Raw genomic sequence first — 18,734 nt, forward strand, 5'->3', positions numbered from 1 at the left:
TTTCTGTAGATTTTGCAATGTGCTCATGTTGGTCACATGAATTTGTCTTGATGACCAACAGAAAGCTGCATGAATTGAAAGTGAAATCTGTGTGAGATGTGCTTCATATATTGCTACACTATGGACAATGGACCTTTTTGCCTGTACCTTTAATAGTGTTTTACCTAGTTAAAAGAATGAACAAATATAATGTCTGCCATCATTTATTGTTGGCGTGATAAACTATTATTGAAGCAAAATGAATGACTGACCACATAACGGATAAAGAAAGTGATTCATAATGAAACTTACTGGAGGGAATCACCACACAGTACTACCAATTTTGAGGATGTATCACACTTCCTCTGTTTGGCCTATTGTAGTCATGTTCAGGATATGATCTTTTTCTAGGTCTGATAAATGATAACCTACTTATCGGCCGCCCCCAAGAACGAACCTGAAATGGGATTTTATCACATGACTGGTGACTCACAGATATGATGTCAAGGAAGAGCTAAAAGCACATGCACACTTTAGTTTAATCTCTATGTAATTTACACAGTGATGCACACATTAGATCCTCTGTAAACCATACTAACGTCATAAACATAATCCTTGCCAAACCAACAGATCATAAATTATATTTAACTCAAAACTGTAGATCATTCTTGAATAAGGAATTTTACTATGACAAGGAATAACTTGATATAATACAACCCAATTTCTGGTAATGCCAACTTATGATCTCTTTCCACGCCAATATGACGTAAGTATGAAATACTCTGCCGGCAGAACTCAATAAAGAATGATTAGGCCAATTAGATTTACCTGCTAAGATGGTTTTGACATTGTTAACTTGAAGAAGGAACATATCCCACATAATTGTGTAAATGTGAACTTATTAAGATCAAATAAAAACATTTGAGATCTGTGTTCTTCCTTCTAGGCAAAATTACTGAGGTTCTTCCTAGTGTTCAGACTTTTACTGAACAGAAAATATGGCAGTGATTCAGGGGAAGATTTTGCTTTGTTAAACTTGTAGATAAATTACTTTAATATTCAAAAATTATAGGGATATCAAAAAATCAAATAGTGACTGAACATGTTCAATACTGTTCACAAGTTCACTAGCCTACCTTTCAAAAGCTGCATTTATTTAATCAAAAATACAGTAAAAACAGTAATATTGTGAAATATATTACTGTTTTCTATTTTAATATATTTTAAAATGTATTCCTCTGGTGGTAAAGCTAAATTTTCATCATCATTACTCCAGTCTTCAGTGTCACATGATCAGAAATCAGTCTAAGTTTTAAACTACCATTCTAATTTTACTAATATATTTTAGCAACTCATAATGTATAACTCCACATAATGTAATAAGTAGTACATTATTATTATAAAATGTTCATAATGTAATATTTTTTTCAAAATGTAATAAAGCTTTGAGCTCATAATGTAGTAATAATTTTTTATAACTTTTAATTATAATTTATAATTATATATTTTCATTATTGCAGAGTCTTAAACTACCTGTGAAATGGAAAATTCAAATATTCCTGCAATTATTGTTATTATATGTTTATCTAGTACTGGTAGGCCTATTCCTTTACAGTACATTGAAAAAAATGTAAATCCAGATAAATAAATGAAATCAGAACTTCTACTAGTGGATTTTGTAGGCAGGTTAAGACTGGGTTTAGATTTTTAAAATGTACTGTAAACGAATACCAATGCTTTGTTTATTATTAATAATTATTATTATAGCGTGAATATTTAAATTGGTTGTATTTCACAGGTAGTTTAAGCCTGTATTTAGATTTTGTTTTAATTGAATTACTGTAAAGGGAATACTAATATGTTTTGACAATAATGAGAATATGACGTCTTTGGTGAGTTTATAATGTAGCCTAATACATTTCTCATAATGTAAAAATTGTTATTAAATTATGAGCCTCAATTTATTACGTTGAGAAGATTAATACATTAGGCTATGTGCATTTTATTAGAATGATAATGTAATACTTATTAAATTCTGAGCAGTTTTTACATTATGTGCAGTTATTAGCCTACATTATGAGTTGCCACAAACCACATCGCAGTATGAAAATCGGACAGTCACAGCCAGGGCACATCATTTAACGGTTCAGCCTGAAAGTCTGAACAGCGTGTTCCCCTGAGCTGCGTGTTAATGACCGTTTTTACCGAAGACACGGAACAGCTTAATCTCAGCCAATGCAAGCTAGCCACATTTAATTTGATTTCATTATGAAGCTTGGCAGCTTGAAAGTGTTTGATCATTTTCAGAGTTGTTTTGAGTCGTCGTGCCAGGCTATTAGGAAAGGCCGCTGTTCACTGCCACAGAGACGCAATGTTCTTTACGCCGACTGCTCCGTGTTTACAGCGGAAGATGGCAGCCGGTGATCAGAATGAACGGTCACTCAATTCACAGATAGCCGCTTGTAGCCTACAATGCACGTGGACTCGGGTGTAAGTGAGCAATATTGTGGCAATATATTGTCAGTGTGACAAGTAAACTCTACTAGCCACGAATACAATAACCGTTCCTTTCAAAGGCAAATTTAACGATATAACCACATTTAAATGACATGAATGCTTGACCGTTGGTAGTTTAGTGCAGTTGAATCGGTGAAAGCACACACACACATTAGCAAGGGGAAGTAGCCGTTATCCGTGAATCTCGGAAGTAAACAGTAGCGAAATACCATTTACTGTAGGTGTTTACAAGGGAACGTACAAAACAACTCGTTAAAAGACAGACAGCCTCGATTGAGATGGTCTTCTGATAGTGCAACAGTGCCGCCTTCTGGGAAACTTTGCACTTAACATAAATGCTATTTGGCAAAACAAAAAAAAAAGGCAGGTTCAAGTATGATAGAATACAAGTATATTAAAAAATATATATCTTTCCACTTAATTCAATGTCACACACAGCAGAAAAATACCTGAGTTTTTTCTATTGCAATAAAAATTGTTCAGTCTCACAAGGAATAAAAAAAAAAATCCCAAGATATTTAAAATATTTAGAAAATATAACCTCATAAAATTCTCTCACTGATGCAAACATGGTGAAAAAGCCATCAAGTTACTGACTCCAGGCCCATGATCAGAGTCTCCTAAATATGAATGAGACGCACGGTTACAAAAATGTGTCTACAGTAGCCTTATTGTTCAGCAAGGTAGATTAAAAAGTCAAGCATCAGAGCTTTCCTCTGATCTCTCCTCGTTCGCCACTTTCCAGTTTTTCCGCTTTTTCCGCTGAGGCTCAGTGAGTGTGTCTATTTCAGGGCAGTCTCTCTTCCGGTTCGTTCTTGTCCTTGTGTCAGAACGGCCGTCCTCCGTGCTGCTGTCTTTGTTTTTGTGCTCCTTTTTCCTACGCTTGCTTTTACCTCCCTTCCTCCTCTGTTTCCTCCTTGTAGTGTCCTCCGCATCGCTGCAGGTCTCAGAGCCTGAGGCCACCGTTCTTCTCTTCTTCTCTTTTTTCTTTTTCTTCTTCTTAGATGACTTCTTGGAAGATTTCTCTATGTCAGCCTGTAGTTTGTTCTTGTGTTTTTTCTTTCTGTGTTTACTATCACTGCAGTCTTTTTCTCTGGAATAAACAAATATAATATAGTATTAAACAAGAGAGAAATATGCTGCTAGAATATTTCAATAATTAAATATATTTAAGTTCATAAATTAATTTATTATATGACTAAATTATAATTCATTCAAATATATTACATTATTTAAAATTCTTATGGATTATAGAGGTAAATGATTTAACATAAGAATGAAAACAGGGGTCTTTGAGCTTTGTATTGAAATGCTTTATCATGATGGTTACATTGCAAACCCACCAAAAACAATCATTAAGAAAATAATGTACATATATTTGTATGTTACATTTTCATTTTACTGCTAGAATATTTACAATAATTTAATTTATTTTAGAATCAAATGGAAATTAATGACTCTATAACATGGATCTTTAAAGGGTTGTTTCACCCAAAAATGAAAATTCTGTCATTAATTACTCACCCTCATGTCGTTCCAAACATGTAAGACTATTGTCTTATCTGCAGAACACAAATGAAGATCTTTTTAATGATATCTGAAACCCTCCATTGACAGCTATGCAATTACCACTTTCAAGCCCCAGAAAGGTAGTAAAGACATCAATAATCCATTTGTCTCCAGTGGTTTACACAATTTTATGAAGTGACACGAGTGCTTTGTCTGCGCAGAAAAAACAACCCAAATTTACAATTGAGGTTAAACCACTGGAGACGCATGGATTACTTTTATGTCTTTACTACCTTTCTGGGGCTTGGAAGTGGTAGTTGCACAGCTGTCAATGGAGGGACAGAAAGCACTCAGATTTCATTAAAAAGATCTTCTATTTGTGTTCCGAAGATGAACGCATGTCTTATAAGTTTGAAACAACATGAGGGTGAGTGAGTAATAACAAAATTTTTATTTTTGGGTGAACTAACCCTTTAACTTTTGTATTTACAAGCTGTGTTATGATGGTTACGTTGCATAGCTATTAAAATAACCACTGATGTACAGAGTCATATTTGTACAATGCATTTTAATTGTACTTTCAATGAAATTTAACCCTTGTGCATCTTTATGGACATTTTTGTCTTTTTCAGTTTTTTTATTTATTTATCATTTTGCCTGTGTTAATGCCAATTGCAAAAATTTTGCCATATGTGTGTATATTTATTGGAATTTTACTATTTCACACCCATTTACTTTAGTAAATCGTTTTTTCATTAGGTACACAAAATTGTTCCTCTCAGGACCTTTTGGACAAAAAGTCCACATTGAAACCCATTATTTTTAATCCCAGTGCCATTTAACTATAAAATGATGCAATCTTTGTTAACAGGCTTTCATTCTGGTGGCACGGCTTCAAATTTTTTACCCGATTGTGCCATTTTCTCAGGTTTGGCCTATAAAGCAAATACTTTATGGCTTTATGCCTGTTTTTTGCTTCTGCATATTATAGAGCCAATTTGGTAAATCATGCAGCTATAATTGTGTGGGTGTGTTGGTATGGATTTCAGAGTGTGGTTTGTATATGTGTTAGGGCTGCAAAATTTGGGAAAAATATCTAATCGCGATTATTCAGGCTATATAAATGCAGTCCATTTACCATTTATAAAATTGCGATTTAAAATGTGATTTATTTTTACAAATGAAAAGTGTGTGTATATAACATTTTGTGTTTATATATTAATGTGACTAATACTTATTATCGCTAAATAAAAATATTTAACAAAATAAGAAATATTACTATTACAATATAATTTTCATTATTAAAAATAGAGTATTTAAGAATAAATATAACAATATAATAATATTTACATTTTACAGAAAACTTATTTTACAAAAAAACTGCTGGGTTACCTGTTAATATGCAGACAGCCTATGACTAAAAATCATTAGAAAGGTCTAAGGATTTATTGTAAAAAAAATATTATAAAAATCTGTGCTTTTTATCTGTGATATCAATTTCTTAAAGTCTATGTCTTTAATATGAAATATGAGCCTCTTATGCAGCCACTGTGGGGGGAAAAAACCTGTACATTGAAGAAAAACATGGATTGTCATATAAATTTATTTAGAGAGAAGTATTATTTTTCTTATTTTTTTACCCAAAAGTTTCATTCATACTGGAAGCCAGAGGGCACCCAGAAACTCCACATTTGCCTCAGAGAAGTAATAGTTTTCAGGAAATCCCTAATGTGAAGCTATCGCTGTGGGCTGAATAAAAAGAAGATAGAAACGCTTTGACTGATTAAACATGAAAACAATAAACAAAACTGCATCAAGATATGGTGTATTTGAGTTCTTCAAGCCTTCTCGGGTATTTTCATAATAATAAAGTATGCAGTGCTGATTGACATAGACTTTATCACTGTATAGAATACCATAAAATAATGCATTGTCTGCCTCATTCTTTGATAAGAAGCCACATCAGCTCACAAACACTTGACTGATGATATGAAGTGAGTTAAAACGTGTTATTAAACGTTGTATTTTGTTGGACAACAGGTTTATGAACACTACGCATTACTAGTTTGTGAAGATGTTTGATGCTTGTTGAAAAAATTGTGTGCGCGCTTGTAATATTTGAGAGAGAAAAAAATGTGGCGCTGCGCCCAAACAAACTGGATATATCAACCTCAAATTTTTTTTTTTTTTTTTTGTACAATCATTTCACAATTTTTTATAATGTAATGATCAAACAATAATGGACCCCTGCAGTAACGCCACAGAAAACATTTAAGACCCCTGCTCTTTAAAACCCCCACAACATTCACAAGGTGGAAGGACAGCTTCTCCTTACCCATCAGGATGAAATTCCTCTGGATAAAGCTCCTTAAAGCCACTGTGGCCCCACCTGAGACAGAACAGAGCTTTGTGATCACAGGAAATGCCTCAATGTTGAAACCTTTCAAACATTTAAAACACCACAAGAACAAAACCAAGCACCAAATACCTGTCAGGATCATTGGATTCAAACTCGTATAGTTTGCGCGTCCAGTATCGTGCCTCCCTCTCATCTCTCTCAGACATCACATCTTTCCTGTCTCCAAGTCGTTCACGCATGGGCCCCTCAGAGTCGTCCAAATTGCGGTCACAGTGCATGCGGCCCCTAAGTGAGAATTACACGTCACTAAAAAGAAAAATACATTAGGAGCAATAAACAAAGGTAATGTCGCCGGTCATCATCACCTGTGCTTTGGGAAATGAGTGGACGTGGCTTGTCGTTCAAGATCCCTCAATTTCCACATCTCAGACTCCTCTTGAATCTGCAGTTAGAAGTTTAATCATTCCACGATTAATTTCATGATAGATTTCAGCTGACATAAATCTGAAATAAAGATGGTTCATAAAAGTTCACACCTTGTTATGGGCATCTGTGTGTCTGATGACATTTCGGAGCAGCACTTTACCCATAGAGACCTTCGCCATGATATCAAACCTTCAAACATACCACAGCAGAGATTAATGTTTCAAAAGCTCAATATATACAAGCTATATAACTATGATTAGCAACATGACTGTGTATGTTAGGCCAAGAAACAATATTTGAAGACTTCAGATGCAAAAGCCTCTAAATCCGTCTGACGTTTTTCTTTAAAATAAGCATTTTTGTCAGGCTTCTATGTTTAGGTTTCTACCTACATACCGGTACTTCTGAATGGACTGAGGCTGGGATTTAACGTTAGTGGGTTTGAAGTGAAAGTATTTTATGAACGTGGAGAGCGTTATCTCATTTTTGACCGAAGTGGCTTTTAGAGGCTTTTGCATTTTGGTTAATATTTATAGCATATTGGTTTTCACCTTTTTTTCTAAATCCAAAAGGCAAGCAAATGAGCTGGATACGAAAAAATAAATCATTAAATGTCCTAATAAATATTAGACTTGTCATGTTTTGTCCTAAAAACATCAGTGGCAGCAGCTCAATTGACATTAGTTCACTAAATGGCGATGTTTTCCTACTAGCAAACACCACCGTTACGTTAAATTACAGGCTTATTTAGTTAAAGTAAAATCATAAAAATGAAAGGTAACTGTCAAGATTAAGTAACATGATGTTTCAAAACAAAGTAAGAGGTGAACTGACCTTTCTATTAATAAATAAATTTAAATTGTAGTGAGCGACGTGAACGTGGCATCAAAAACAAGTAGATCACTTCCTGCACTGCCTACGCACGTGAGTTGTTTCAAAATACAAGACCTGAATAAGCGTCTTTCATAATAAAAGTCGTAATTATACTCATTCATCTAAACATAAAATGCTGTTAGGGTTAGTCATCTGAAATTAAACTGAAATTGATTTAAGGTTTTAAAAAAAACTTGTATATGTATGTTTTTTCCCCAAATTGTTTTTAACACTAGCGTTAATCTAAAACATAATGACACACATTAGCGAAACATTATAGAAATTCTCAATTTCATTTGATTTGTAGTTTTTAGCTACATGTCTCATGCCACAACTGCATCAGCAATGGCCAGGATGGTGAAATGCTTCACTCCACATCCTTATTTTAGGAAGGCCATCAAATAGAAAGAAAGAAAACTTGAACTGAAAGTAATGTTTAAGTAAAACATAAAGATTTTGATTACACTGGAATCCCCCAAACCGTCTAATAAACCTGTTTGGTTGCTACTTTTTCCTTTGACACTACTTCCTTGAGACAAAGAGAAAGATAATTGAACTTCTCAGCTCATTCATATGTTGCACTAATGCAAACACACCTATTCATGATTTAATTAAATGAACCTTACTAAAGAGATTCATTGACAGATAGATGTGTACTCCTTATAATATCTATGAAGTGTGAGCATCCAGGATTTTATATGAGAATGTTTAATATCTATTAAGTTTAAAACAAATACAAAAAACAATCTAAAAGTCCTTTCAAAGTGTAAACAAGGAAGTGACAAGTAGTGCAAATTGAAAGAATGAAATGTTGACTAACCTGTCCTAAAATACTAGAAAGTAAACACTTTCTCTTTTGCCGTTTTAAAATATACACACAGATCAGCCACAAAATTAAAACCACCATGCCTAATATTCTGTAGTTCCCCCTCATGCTACCAAAACACGCACGGACTCCATAAGACCTCTGAACGTGTCTTATGGTATATCTGGCACCAATACATCCTTTAAGTCCTGCAAGTTGCAAGGTGGGGGCTCCATCGACCTTCATGTATATTGATTTTGACAGTCTCTGACAATTTTTTGGTTATGGCAGCCCATTGAAATGCCTACATATCAAAGAATAACTTTTTGACTGTTTGATCTTACACTTGCTGTATGAGAACAAACATATTGTTGAAAGAGTTGAGTGAAACATGCATCTATCGACTAAGTTTTAATGGTTGCGCTTCACATCACTTTCTTATTAAACACCACTAATTTTGTCTAATAATAAGGTTATATGCAAAAATCTATTAATTTAATGAACTTATTTTCAGACTAATCCACAAATAAGTGGAACAATAAGGCGATATGAATAATAATGGAATAAATTAAAAGAATTGAAAGATTATATGTGTAGAAAATCAGAAAGGTGAGCGTCGTAAATGACATGCATATAATTTTTTTTGAAAGCAATAAATACCTGCATTATCAGTATACGCGCCATCATGATGTCATGCTAGCTTATAAAGATACAGTGCATTTTTTTCAAGATGGACAGATAGAAACAGGATGTTTATCTGCAGGATGGTGCAAACACAGGATATGTGGTTCTCACACTTATGCTTGGTAAGTGTCAGCTAAAAGAAATCCGTTCATGAGAAAAAGTTATAAGACCACAAAAGCACATTCAGTGTCTGGGTGTTTATTGAGTGCTCAGTGAAATAGAATATGATGACTGATAGCCAACAGATTTGGATCTTCTCTTAAAAGTGGAAGCACACAACAGTTATGCCTACAATATTGTGAAGAAGCCAATACGCCTAGATTTTGATATTAAATGGTGTAAGATATAGAAAAAAAAATAAAAATGGAGAAAGACTCATATGCATTTTTTTTACTTTTATGGCAATATGACAAACATATTTGATGTGAGGAGAGTGTATGTAAAAATTGTATCTCCAAACAGATAAACTAAACACATAGCCTATACAGAACAATTCTCTTTGCTGATGATGAAATAAAAATAATAGCTCGGACAGAGTGCAAACACACACAACCAAACAAAAGTGATTGTTATATGCTTATAGCGAGCATATAGATGGTAGATATGACGTTATGTGAAATGTGTTATGAGAACAATATACATATGCTACACAAACCTCTCCACACAGTTCATCCAAATGATCTATAGGGGATACATAAAGACATATAGCGTTATCTTTTGTCTATTTACTGTCGTGCTCGAGTAGGTTAGCCTACTTCTTTAGGCAAGCGAGATAGCTGTTCGCTACGTTACTGCCAGGGGAAAATGCACAATAGGCTATCTTGATTCTAGTCTACATTCTTGAAAAGTTGTTTTGTCTGTGAAAGAACAGACATCCATATCAACCTATACAGTCGCCCGTCATGTGTACAGATCATTTTCATACATGAGACGCACTTTCAAACCCTGACACGCAAGTGGTTGCCACGGTAACGAACAACAATGCTGTAACGTGCTGGCATACTTTATATAGTCTTTTATTTGAGGAAATCTCTTTATAATAGGCTATTAGGTCTGAATTTATTGGTCCTGCGCTGCTTATTGATTCAGTTAATTTGAATGAAAATACATCGTATGTATATCAGATATCTGATCTATTTTTAGTGGCATTCAGTATAAGGATTTAACTGTTCATAGATTAGGTCAGTTCTCTTGCGCTGCTGCTTCACTAGCATTGTCGGCATCGGGAGTTAACGCAGTTTGAGCCAGCGGCTCGCATTGATAAGGCTCTGGGTCTGTGTCTACAGACAATTCACCCTCCTCCACTTAAGGTGAGGGTGGGGGAGAATGACCGCTCTGTTGCAAAGCTACTGGCGTCATTCCAGTCATTCTCCATCTTTGCGACTCGCGAGTTAGACAGCTGTCAATCAATCCGTCACTGCGGGTCTCAGGCACTCACGCCCCTTTTCCAGCATTTTTCAAAAATTGCCAGTGGGTGGAGTTAAGCTCTGAGCTGGGGTTTAGTTACCCTTTAACAATCGCTCCAGCGGCCTTGCTCAGGTCCTCAGCACTTGGTCCTGCTCTGCTTCATACTACAGTAACGTTAATAATCGCATCCATGAACATGATTTCTGCCTGAGTCCTATCCCGATTCTTTTCCACCGGCTGTGAGGTGAAGACCACGTCCCAAGAATCTGCGCTTAAACGCGGCGTCATCAAACTACAACTTTGTTTTGAATAGGCGACCTCTAGTGGACGGAAAAGTTACATAGTGCAGCTTTAACTTTTTTATCTAGCTTTTGTTATGAAAAATAGCATCCTACACACAGAAACTTAACATGCCACAGTTGTAATATAAATCTTTAGTGAAAAAATCTGTTCCCTTAACAGATAATCTATTATAAATTCTACAACAGTCAACATTTACCACAATAAATACCACAGAACGTGATACATTCTAGTAAAGGTGGTCATGAGTAGGCTAGTTTAAAACGCTTTGTTATGTTGGTGCAGGAGGATGTGAAATCTTATCACACTTTTGCAGCAGATAATTGGGGAACTTGATGCTTATAAGAGCTCCGAACGTGCAATGTAGGCCTATGTAATTAATTAGGCTAATGATATATGTTTCCTTCAACCATGGTATAAATATTGAGGGTTGTACTTGTTTGTTTTGATTATTAATTGTACATGTCATTGTCCATTAATTAGATATAGCGGGACAAGTTATCCCTTCCCAGGGTGAGAAATATAAGGTGGGGCGTGTGAACTGGTTGAAATGCATGTGTCTCACGGTGAATGAGTGAGACTTGAGAACCCTGCCTATCTAATGAGCATTGAGCACCCTGACGAAGGCTAATTTAGTATTCTCCAGAGTTAAGAAAGAAGAAACGGGGTTGTAGGTGACCTATGCTAGACCTGCCGGTCAAAAGCATCATGATGCAGACTATACTTGACATGTTCACATGGTCAGGCTCCAGCTTTGATGCCAAAGTCATGTGATATAATGGAAAAGGAGAATTTGTATAGATATTACACAGACCATGACTATAGCCTTTTGGTCTTACACAGGAAACACAGGGATGAGGTTAAAAGGAACCAAAGCACATTATTGTCACAGTGTTTATCGAGTGCTCAGTGAAATAGATTAGGCTATGATGACTGACAGCCAGCAGGTGTGGATCTTGAGCGGATGCACACAACAATAAGGCACAACACAACAATATTATATAAGACATAATGGAAAAGGATTATATTATTTGAGGGATGAGGTTATAAGGAATAAATATATTGAATATTTAATTAGAAATAATCCGTCTGGCTACCATATCTTCACATTAAAAACGCCTATGATGGGATTAAGATGTAGCTTTTTTTCTTAACCTACATCAGTCATCATAATGAGTGACAACCTCGGAAACTTTGTGGCTTAATGCATCATATGCATTCTTTCGTTTTCTGGTGTAGCAATAAAACCAACCAGACTCTGGGCAGACCGGTCAGAGTGAGTGACTGGATCTTTGGTAAGTGATGCATTATCTATTTGCCTATATGATATGAATTTGAAAGTTCTTTAAAACGCAGAAACGATTTGTTAGAGATTTTAACAAGATTGAATGCTTGCACTGACGGATAAACTCATAAATGAGTGGTTAGAAATGATTGATTCTGGCGAAAATTAGGTATGTTAATGAATACTAAAGCTCACTAATCTAATTTGTTCAGTGTGGTTGAATCTTGAGTCTGTGTGGGAAAATATTTCTTGCAGAATAGAGGAGCCCACACATGATTCATTATCCTGAGAGAGACACATTTATAGCTGAATGTCCAGACACTTTATCCGTCTTCTCCGTCTCTTCAGTCAATTAAACTTTAGCAATTACACTCTTAGATATAGCCGTTAAGTAGCCTAAAGCATTGGACCACTTTGAACCATTTTTTTTTTCAATTATGAAGGTGAGTCAATTATTCAAGCGCACTGTGAATATCATTTTGATTTTTATAGCTTGAATTAGTATGTAGCCTACTTTATACAGTTATATCGATAAATCAGTTTTAACCAAACCATTTATTATGCTTCCCAAATTTCTGTTCTTCCATAGGTTTCGGTTTCCACTTTACGCAAGGGAAGGTGCGCGAGGCTCTCCGGCTTCTGGCGCGCTCAGTTCAAAATGTTTAAACACTTTACCCTGTGTAAATACTGTGAGTACTGGAAAGACATGCCCTGTTGATTTGTTAAAACGTTGTAGCCTATGTATCAAGTGCGGAGGCAACTGCAAAATATTGAAAAGCGAGAGGTGAAACATGTCCCTTACGAAAATTAACCATGTTTTTTAATAGCTAGTAAAAGTGTAGTAGGCAATTAGGCTTTTTTTTTTTGTTTGTTGGCGGATTGATTACCATTTGTACAACTTAAGTTTTAATACAAGAAATGCCATGGTTAAACTGGTTAGTGGTGCAAAATCCACGGTTAATTTGTGTTTACCATGTTTTAAGTAGCTAGCCTATAGGCCTATTAATAAACCATGGTTTTTGTTTAATTTGTAGTAAACCATGGTCCATTTTCGTAAGGGATGTCATGTGCCTTTCTCATTCAAAAGAAAGTAAACCGAAACCACCGCCATGTGTGGGGAAAACTTCCTGTATTGAGTAAATGGGAAAATAGGATAGTTTAGCTGGAAAGTGAAAACAGAACTCAGCTACTGGATATTTTTAGCTTAGACAGCACTTTTGAAGCATCTTCTGCTGCTGTTCAGTTTTCTGAAAACCTATCCAAAACTAAGTTTGGAGAAATTTGTATGTTCTAGGTTATGTTAAAACCATACAGCAGCAAACCAAGAATAAACAAACCATAATAAATGTTCTCAAAACTTTTGCGAAGCTTCAAACTTCCCTCAACCATCTGTTTTCTTCAGTATCTGCAGTGGTGGCACTGATCTTGGTTTTCGCCTACCATGCTGTTGAAACTACGGATGATCCTCTTTTCAAATGCTTACAAGACCCTGATTATGATTACCTTCTGAAGATAATGGAGCAGGGTCTTCCTCCAACGAAGACCCCTCAACATGTGATAGTTGTTGGAGCAGGCGCTTCAGGACTCACTGCGGCTAAGTTTCTGGAGGATGCAGGACATAAGGTAACACTATGGGGAACAAAAAGGAAAAAATCTATGTGGAGCAAATATTGATAATTAGAAATAATTGGATATGTTAAAGAAGATAAATGTAATGTATTTTTCCCTTTTCCTGCTAAATGACAGGCATAAAACTGTTATCTTTAAATATTGCACAAAGTGTACACACACATCCCAATTTCTGGTCTCGATCCTTGTCTTGACCACTTCCACATGAGATTTATGATGTGAGCAAGCATAGTAACTTTCTGCTAGTTCAAAGATGACGATTCCAATCTCATGGCCTGGCATTTCCAAGCTCACACAATACTGAGGAAGTCAGTAATTTTTGTGACTATAAAAAAAAAGAAAAAACTGTGAAGTAATCAAGATTACATGTATTGTTGGAAAAGCAGAGAAAATGTTGCTATGCACGGGATTTTATTCCAGAACATTTTTGTTGTAGAATCCCCTCTAATTTCTATTTTATATAAGCCATTATAATAATATGTCAAACATTATATTGCCTTTTAACTTTAACTTTTCTTTTTGTCTATTGCTTATGCATAATCTTTTTTCTCTGCTCTTATAGGTGACAATTGTTGAGGCAAGTCACCGTATAGGTGGAAGAATTCTAACATATAGGGACAAAAAAGAGGGCTGGTTTGCAGAACTCGGTGCCATGAGAATCCCAAGTTTCCACAAGTAAGTTAACCCCTTAAATGTCGGCGGGACGCTTGGCGCTCTTTTTTTGTTGTCTTATTTTCCCCATCACATATTGTAGTAATCACCATACATCAGATATCATTTGAAAGCTTAAAAACCTCAAGATTCACCCTGTGAAAACCATTTTGAAATCGGATATTGTGTTTTTTTGAAATGGTACTTTAACATTTTTTAGCAGTCTCCTCCCCCTTAGTGGGTGGTGTCAAGTGTCATATTACAAAATGTATTATAATATTTTATTATCAAAACTTTTTATAATCTTGACGAAATGCATGTCGTCTGAAAAGGTCTGTCTCAAGATTATTATAGAAGAAATATTGCTAAAGAAATGTATACATTTGTGACAGGAAAAGCCATACTAAAAAAGTTTGGGTCTCATCTGGTGTCTGTTTTTGGTATGAAATCTTACAGGAACCCTTTTTTATATTAACTTCAAATTTGGAACATAACTTATTTAGACATATGGCTTTAATTTTACAGAAAAACATATTATTGTAAAATATTTATTTTATATAAAATAAAAACTTTATAGTACAATACATTTTCTTTACAGTAAACTTAAACTTCTAATTCAACTTCTATTTTATTTTTTTATAATTTTTTCATACTTTCCTTTTTAAATTACTTTATTGAGACCAACCTTAGGTCTGTATTCCAAAGCGTTCATTAATTACAACAATTTAAGTTAATATATAGTGTATTTTCACGTCTGTGTTCAAAATGGTGACAACAGTTATTTTTCTATTCATGAGTCAAATACACATTTTTCTTACTCACCTGATGTGACGTTAGGTTGGACAGTACAATATTAAGTGTGAAACTGTATCACAGCCGCATGAGAGTAAAGATAAAAGTGCAGAGATTGAAATTGTGGTAATCAAAAACTGATACTCAAGTGACAATGGCCCCTGGTGGTCAGAAGGTGAAACTGCAGGCCACAACTTGATCAACCTGTTTATTGATGTCATTTTACTTTTAAGGATTCTCTTGAAATTTGCAAAAAAACTGGGCCTGAAGCCCCCTGGAAAGTTTGTACAGGAAGACGAAAACACTTACTATTTAATAAATGGATTTCGTTATAAAACCTACACTGTGAGGCAGAACCCAGACATTCTGAACTACCCCGTATATGACTGGGAAAAGGGGAAAAATGCCAGTCAACTGTTCAACATAGCATTGGGCAAGGTGAGTGAAGAAACATTCTGTCAGAATAATGTAATGCTGTTACAACCACTGACACTTTTCCCCCTATTTTTTCTTCTTCTTCTTCTTTATTAGTTAAGAGATGATCTGCAAAAAATGGGCTGTGAGAAAATGTTGTACACATACGATTCATACTCAGTAAAGGTAACATCTGTAATTTGTATTTACAATTAGCTTTGCAATGCAAGTTCACATATGAGTAATAATGGCAAAATGTCTCTAAATCTTATCGGCAACAGGAGTATTTAGTGAACGTGGGAAATTTGAGCAGAGGAGCTTTGCGGATGATTGGGGATGTCCTGAATGAGAACAGTTTTTTCTACACAGCCCTCACTGAAATGCTCTACATCCAGTCTGATGTAAAGGATGATGAAACGTAAGATATTACGGTTACCCCAAGCTAATGCTCACCAAGGCTGTATGTCATTTATTTTGAGGGTCCCCTTTAAACATTCTCTTGACTATAAGTAACGTTGCACCTACATGTATACTAACTCTTGTTAGAGTATTAGTAGACTGCTACGAGTAGGGTTTGGGTTAGTAGAATAAGTTGACATGTACTTGCAAAGTTACTTATAGTCAGTAGAATGGGACCATCACAATAAATTGTTAGCATATATTTAAGGGTTACTTCACCCTCATGTCATTCCAAACCCGTAAGACCTTCGTTTATCTTTGGAACACAAATTAAGATATTTTTTATGAAATCCGAGAGCTTTCTGACCCCCCATACACTGCAACATCATTGCAACTTTCAAGGCCAAAGGTAGTAAAAACATGGTTAAAATAGTCCATGCATGTGACTCCAGTGGTTTAACCTTAATGTTAGGAAGGGACAAGAATACTTTTTGTGCGCAAATATGAACAGTGGTCTTATGAAAGCATTTTCATTTAATTTAACCCTTTAAGCACACAGTCTACTAATACTAATTATTCTACTAACCCTAACCCTACTATCAGTCTACTAATACTCTAATGAGAGTTAGTTGACATGTAAGTGCAACGTTACTAATAGTCAACGGAATGTCTAAAAGGGACCATCAAAATAAAGTGTTACCTACTCAGTAACACTATACAGTACTATACAGTAAAACAGTAATATTGTTAAATGTTACATTTAAAAAAAATAACTGTTTTCTATTTGAATATATTTTAAAATGTAATTTATTCCTGTGATGGCAAAAATGATTTTCAGCAACCATTACTCCAATCTTCAGTGTCACATGATCCTTCAGAAAGCATTATAATATGCTGATTTGCTGATCAAAAAACATTTCTTATATCAACGTTGAAATGATCAAATTGTTACTTTTGTGGAAGCCATTATAATTTTTTTCAGGATTCTTTGATAAATAACCCCCCCCCCCCCCCCCCCAAAAAAAGAACAGCATTCATGTGAAATCGTTTGTAACATTATGAATGTCTTTAATGTCATTTTATGTGTCCAGTTATCATATTAAAAGATGTGAAACATGTGCTCTTTTTCAGGTATTCCGAATTTGAAGGTGGCTTTGAAACTTTCACCGATGCATTCTACTCTGTGCTAAATGCCACAGTCCTTCTGCACTCAAAAGTCCAGGCCATCAGCCGGACGCAGGACAATGTGACAGTTTCAATCGAAGACTCGCATAACCGCGGCATCATGACCAACATAACTGCCGATTATGTCTTGGTGACGGCCACAGCCAAAGCAACACTCCTCATTGACTTCAACCCTCCTCTGTCTGCCGAAAAGATGGAAGCGCTGCGGTCGGTGCACTATTCCAGCTCCACAAAAGTAGTGCTAAGTTTCAGCAAAGAGTTCTGGAAGAATGAGGGCATCAAGGGAGGGAAAAGCATCACAGATCTGCCATCCCGGTTCATCCACTACCCCAGTCATGGCTTCCCCGGGATATCAGGCGGGGCTGTGTTAGCTTCTTACACCTCCTCTGATGATGCTTCACTCCTGCAGACTTTAAAAGATGACGAGTTGAAGGCTCTGGTCTTAAATGACCTGGTGAAGATCCATGGAGAACACATCCGCCAGCTCTACACCGGGGGTGTTGTGAAAAAGTGGGGACTAGATCCTTACAGCCACGGTGCCTTTGCTATCTTCACTCCATTTCAGATGAGAGACTATAGCGCGTTTCTAGTCCAGAATGAGGGGAGGATTCACTTTGCAGGAGAGCACACGGCCAGACCTCATGGCTGGATCGAGACGGCCATGAAATCTGCTCTGCGAGCTTCAGATAAAATAAATAACAATGTAAAGTAGGAAACAAAACACAATGGTATGTCTAAGACATTTTGAAAAACCTAAAATGGCGTAATTTCTATTGTAACCCTCTTGTTCTCTGTCTTTACCAGGTTCTGACACTCAAAATATGACTTGAAACGATAGATATCATGTCACTCTGTCAACTTTCACCTTTGACAGACTTGGTTAATTCCACTGCCATGAATATATTTTTAAAATGTCAGTTATATAACTTATACCCTCTTGTGGAGTAAATGGGATGTGGCTGGAAGTTTGTAGGCATTAGATTTTTATTAAATTCTGTGTAAAATAGTGATCATTTAAGCACTTTGCAATAATCATGACACTCAATACAATGTAACATTATCATTACATTAACCATTAAACTGAATTATTTTGCTAACTGTAAAAATGATGAAACAATGCACCTATGCAAAAGTGTAGACTTGACATTTATTCAGAATATTTTTTTACTGAAATGTTATTTTTCTTATTGAACATTCTGGTACTTTATTATTTTATTATTAACAGTATTAATATTATATATATAAATATATACATACATTTACAAATTGAGTGAATGCATAAATGTTCAAATGTGTTATAAAATATTGTATTGATCAAAAAGTATTTTGTCTTTTTATTCAGACAATTGCACATTTTGATTAGCCAGCTTAATTTTTCACATCAGGCATAGTGATGATGTAAGAATACATCTCTGATCTGTTTTACTTGGAGTCAGTCAATTCATTTACCTTAATTATTATTTTGGAACAGGCTAAACAGACAGCCTAACTGATGCTAACGTGGTAGTTTTGCAATCTGG

The 18,734-nt window shown here is 35.4% G+C and overlaps 2 protein-coding genes across 5 annotated transcripts; one reads left to right on the plus strand and one right to left on the minus strand.

The window, feature by feature from the left end:
• Positions 1 to 2,870: 2,870 nt before the first annotated feature.
• nkapd1 (NKAP domain containing 1) lies at positions 2,871 to 7,716 on the minus strand. 4 transcript variants are annotated; one of them, XM_079824026.1, is made up of 7 exons: positions 7,625 to 7,714; positions 7,342 to 7,375; positions 6,901 to 6,979; positions 6,730 to 6,806; positions 6,494 to 6,649; positions 6,341 to 6,394; positions 2,871 to 3,589 (listed from the first exon to the last, which is right to left on the minus strand). In XM_079824026.1, exons 3-7 carry the CDS (start codon positions 6,967 to 6,969, stop codon positions 3,193 to 3,195), a joined length of 753 nt encoding a protein of 250 aa, XP_079680152.1. In that variant the 5' UTR covers positions 6,970 to 6,979; positions 7,342 to 7,375; positions 7,625 to 7,714; the 3' UTR covers positions 2,871 to 3,192. The 4 variants fall into 4 exon arrangements, with proteins under 4 accessions (XP_079680152.1, XP_079680151.1, XP_079680153.1 ...); XM_079824025.1 differs by lacking the exon at positions 7,342 to 7,375 and having other exon boundaries at positions 7,625 to 7,716; XM_079824027.1 differs by having other exon boundaries at positions 7,342 to 7,704.
• A 3,824-nt stretch (positions 7,717 to 11,540) lies between these two features.
• Positions 11,541 to 17,926, plus strand: il4i1 (interleukin 4 induced 1; the record flags this gene model as incomplete). Its single annotated transcript, XM_079823334.1, has 8 exons — positions 11,541 to 11,629; positions 12,099 to 12,154; positions 13,547 to 13,767; positions 14,336 to 14,448; positions 15,450 to 15,654; positions 15,748 to 15,816; positions 15,912 to 16,048; positions 17,161 to 17,926. The coding sequence occupies 8 exons, from the start codon at positions 11,541 to 11,543 to the stop codon at positions 17,924 to 17,926; spliced, it is 1,656 nt and encodes a 551-aa protein (XP_079679460.1).
• Positions 17,927 to 18,734: the final 808 nt, after the last annotated feature.

Source organism: Gobio gobio (genome assembly GCF_949357685.1).
Source record: "Gobio gobio genome assembly, chromosome: 8".
NCBI classification, from domain to species: domain Eukaryota; kingdom Metazoa; phylum Chordata; class Actinopteri; order Cypriniformes; family Gobionidae; genus Gobio; species Gobio gobio.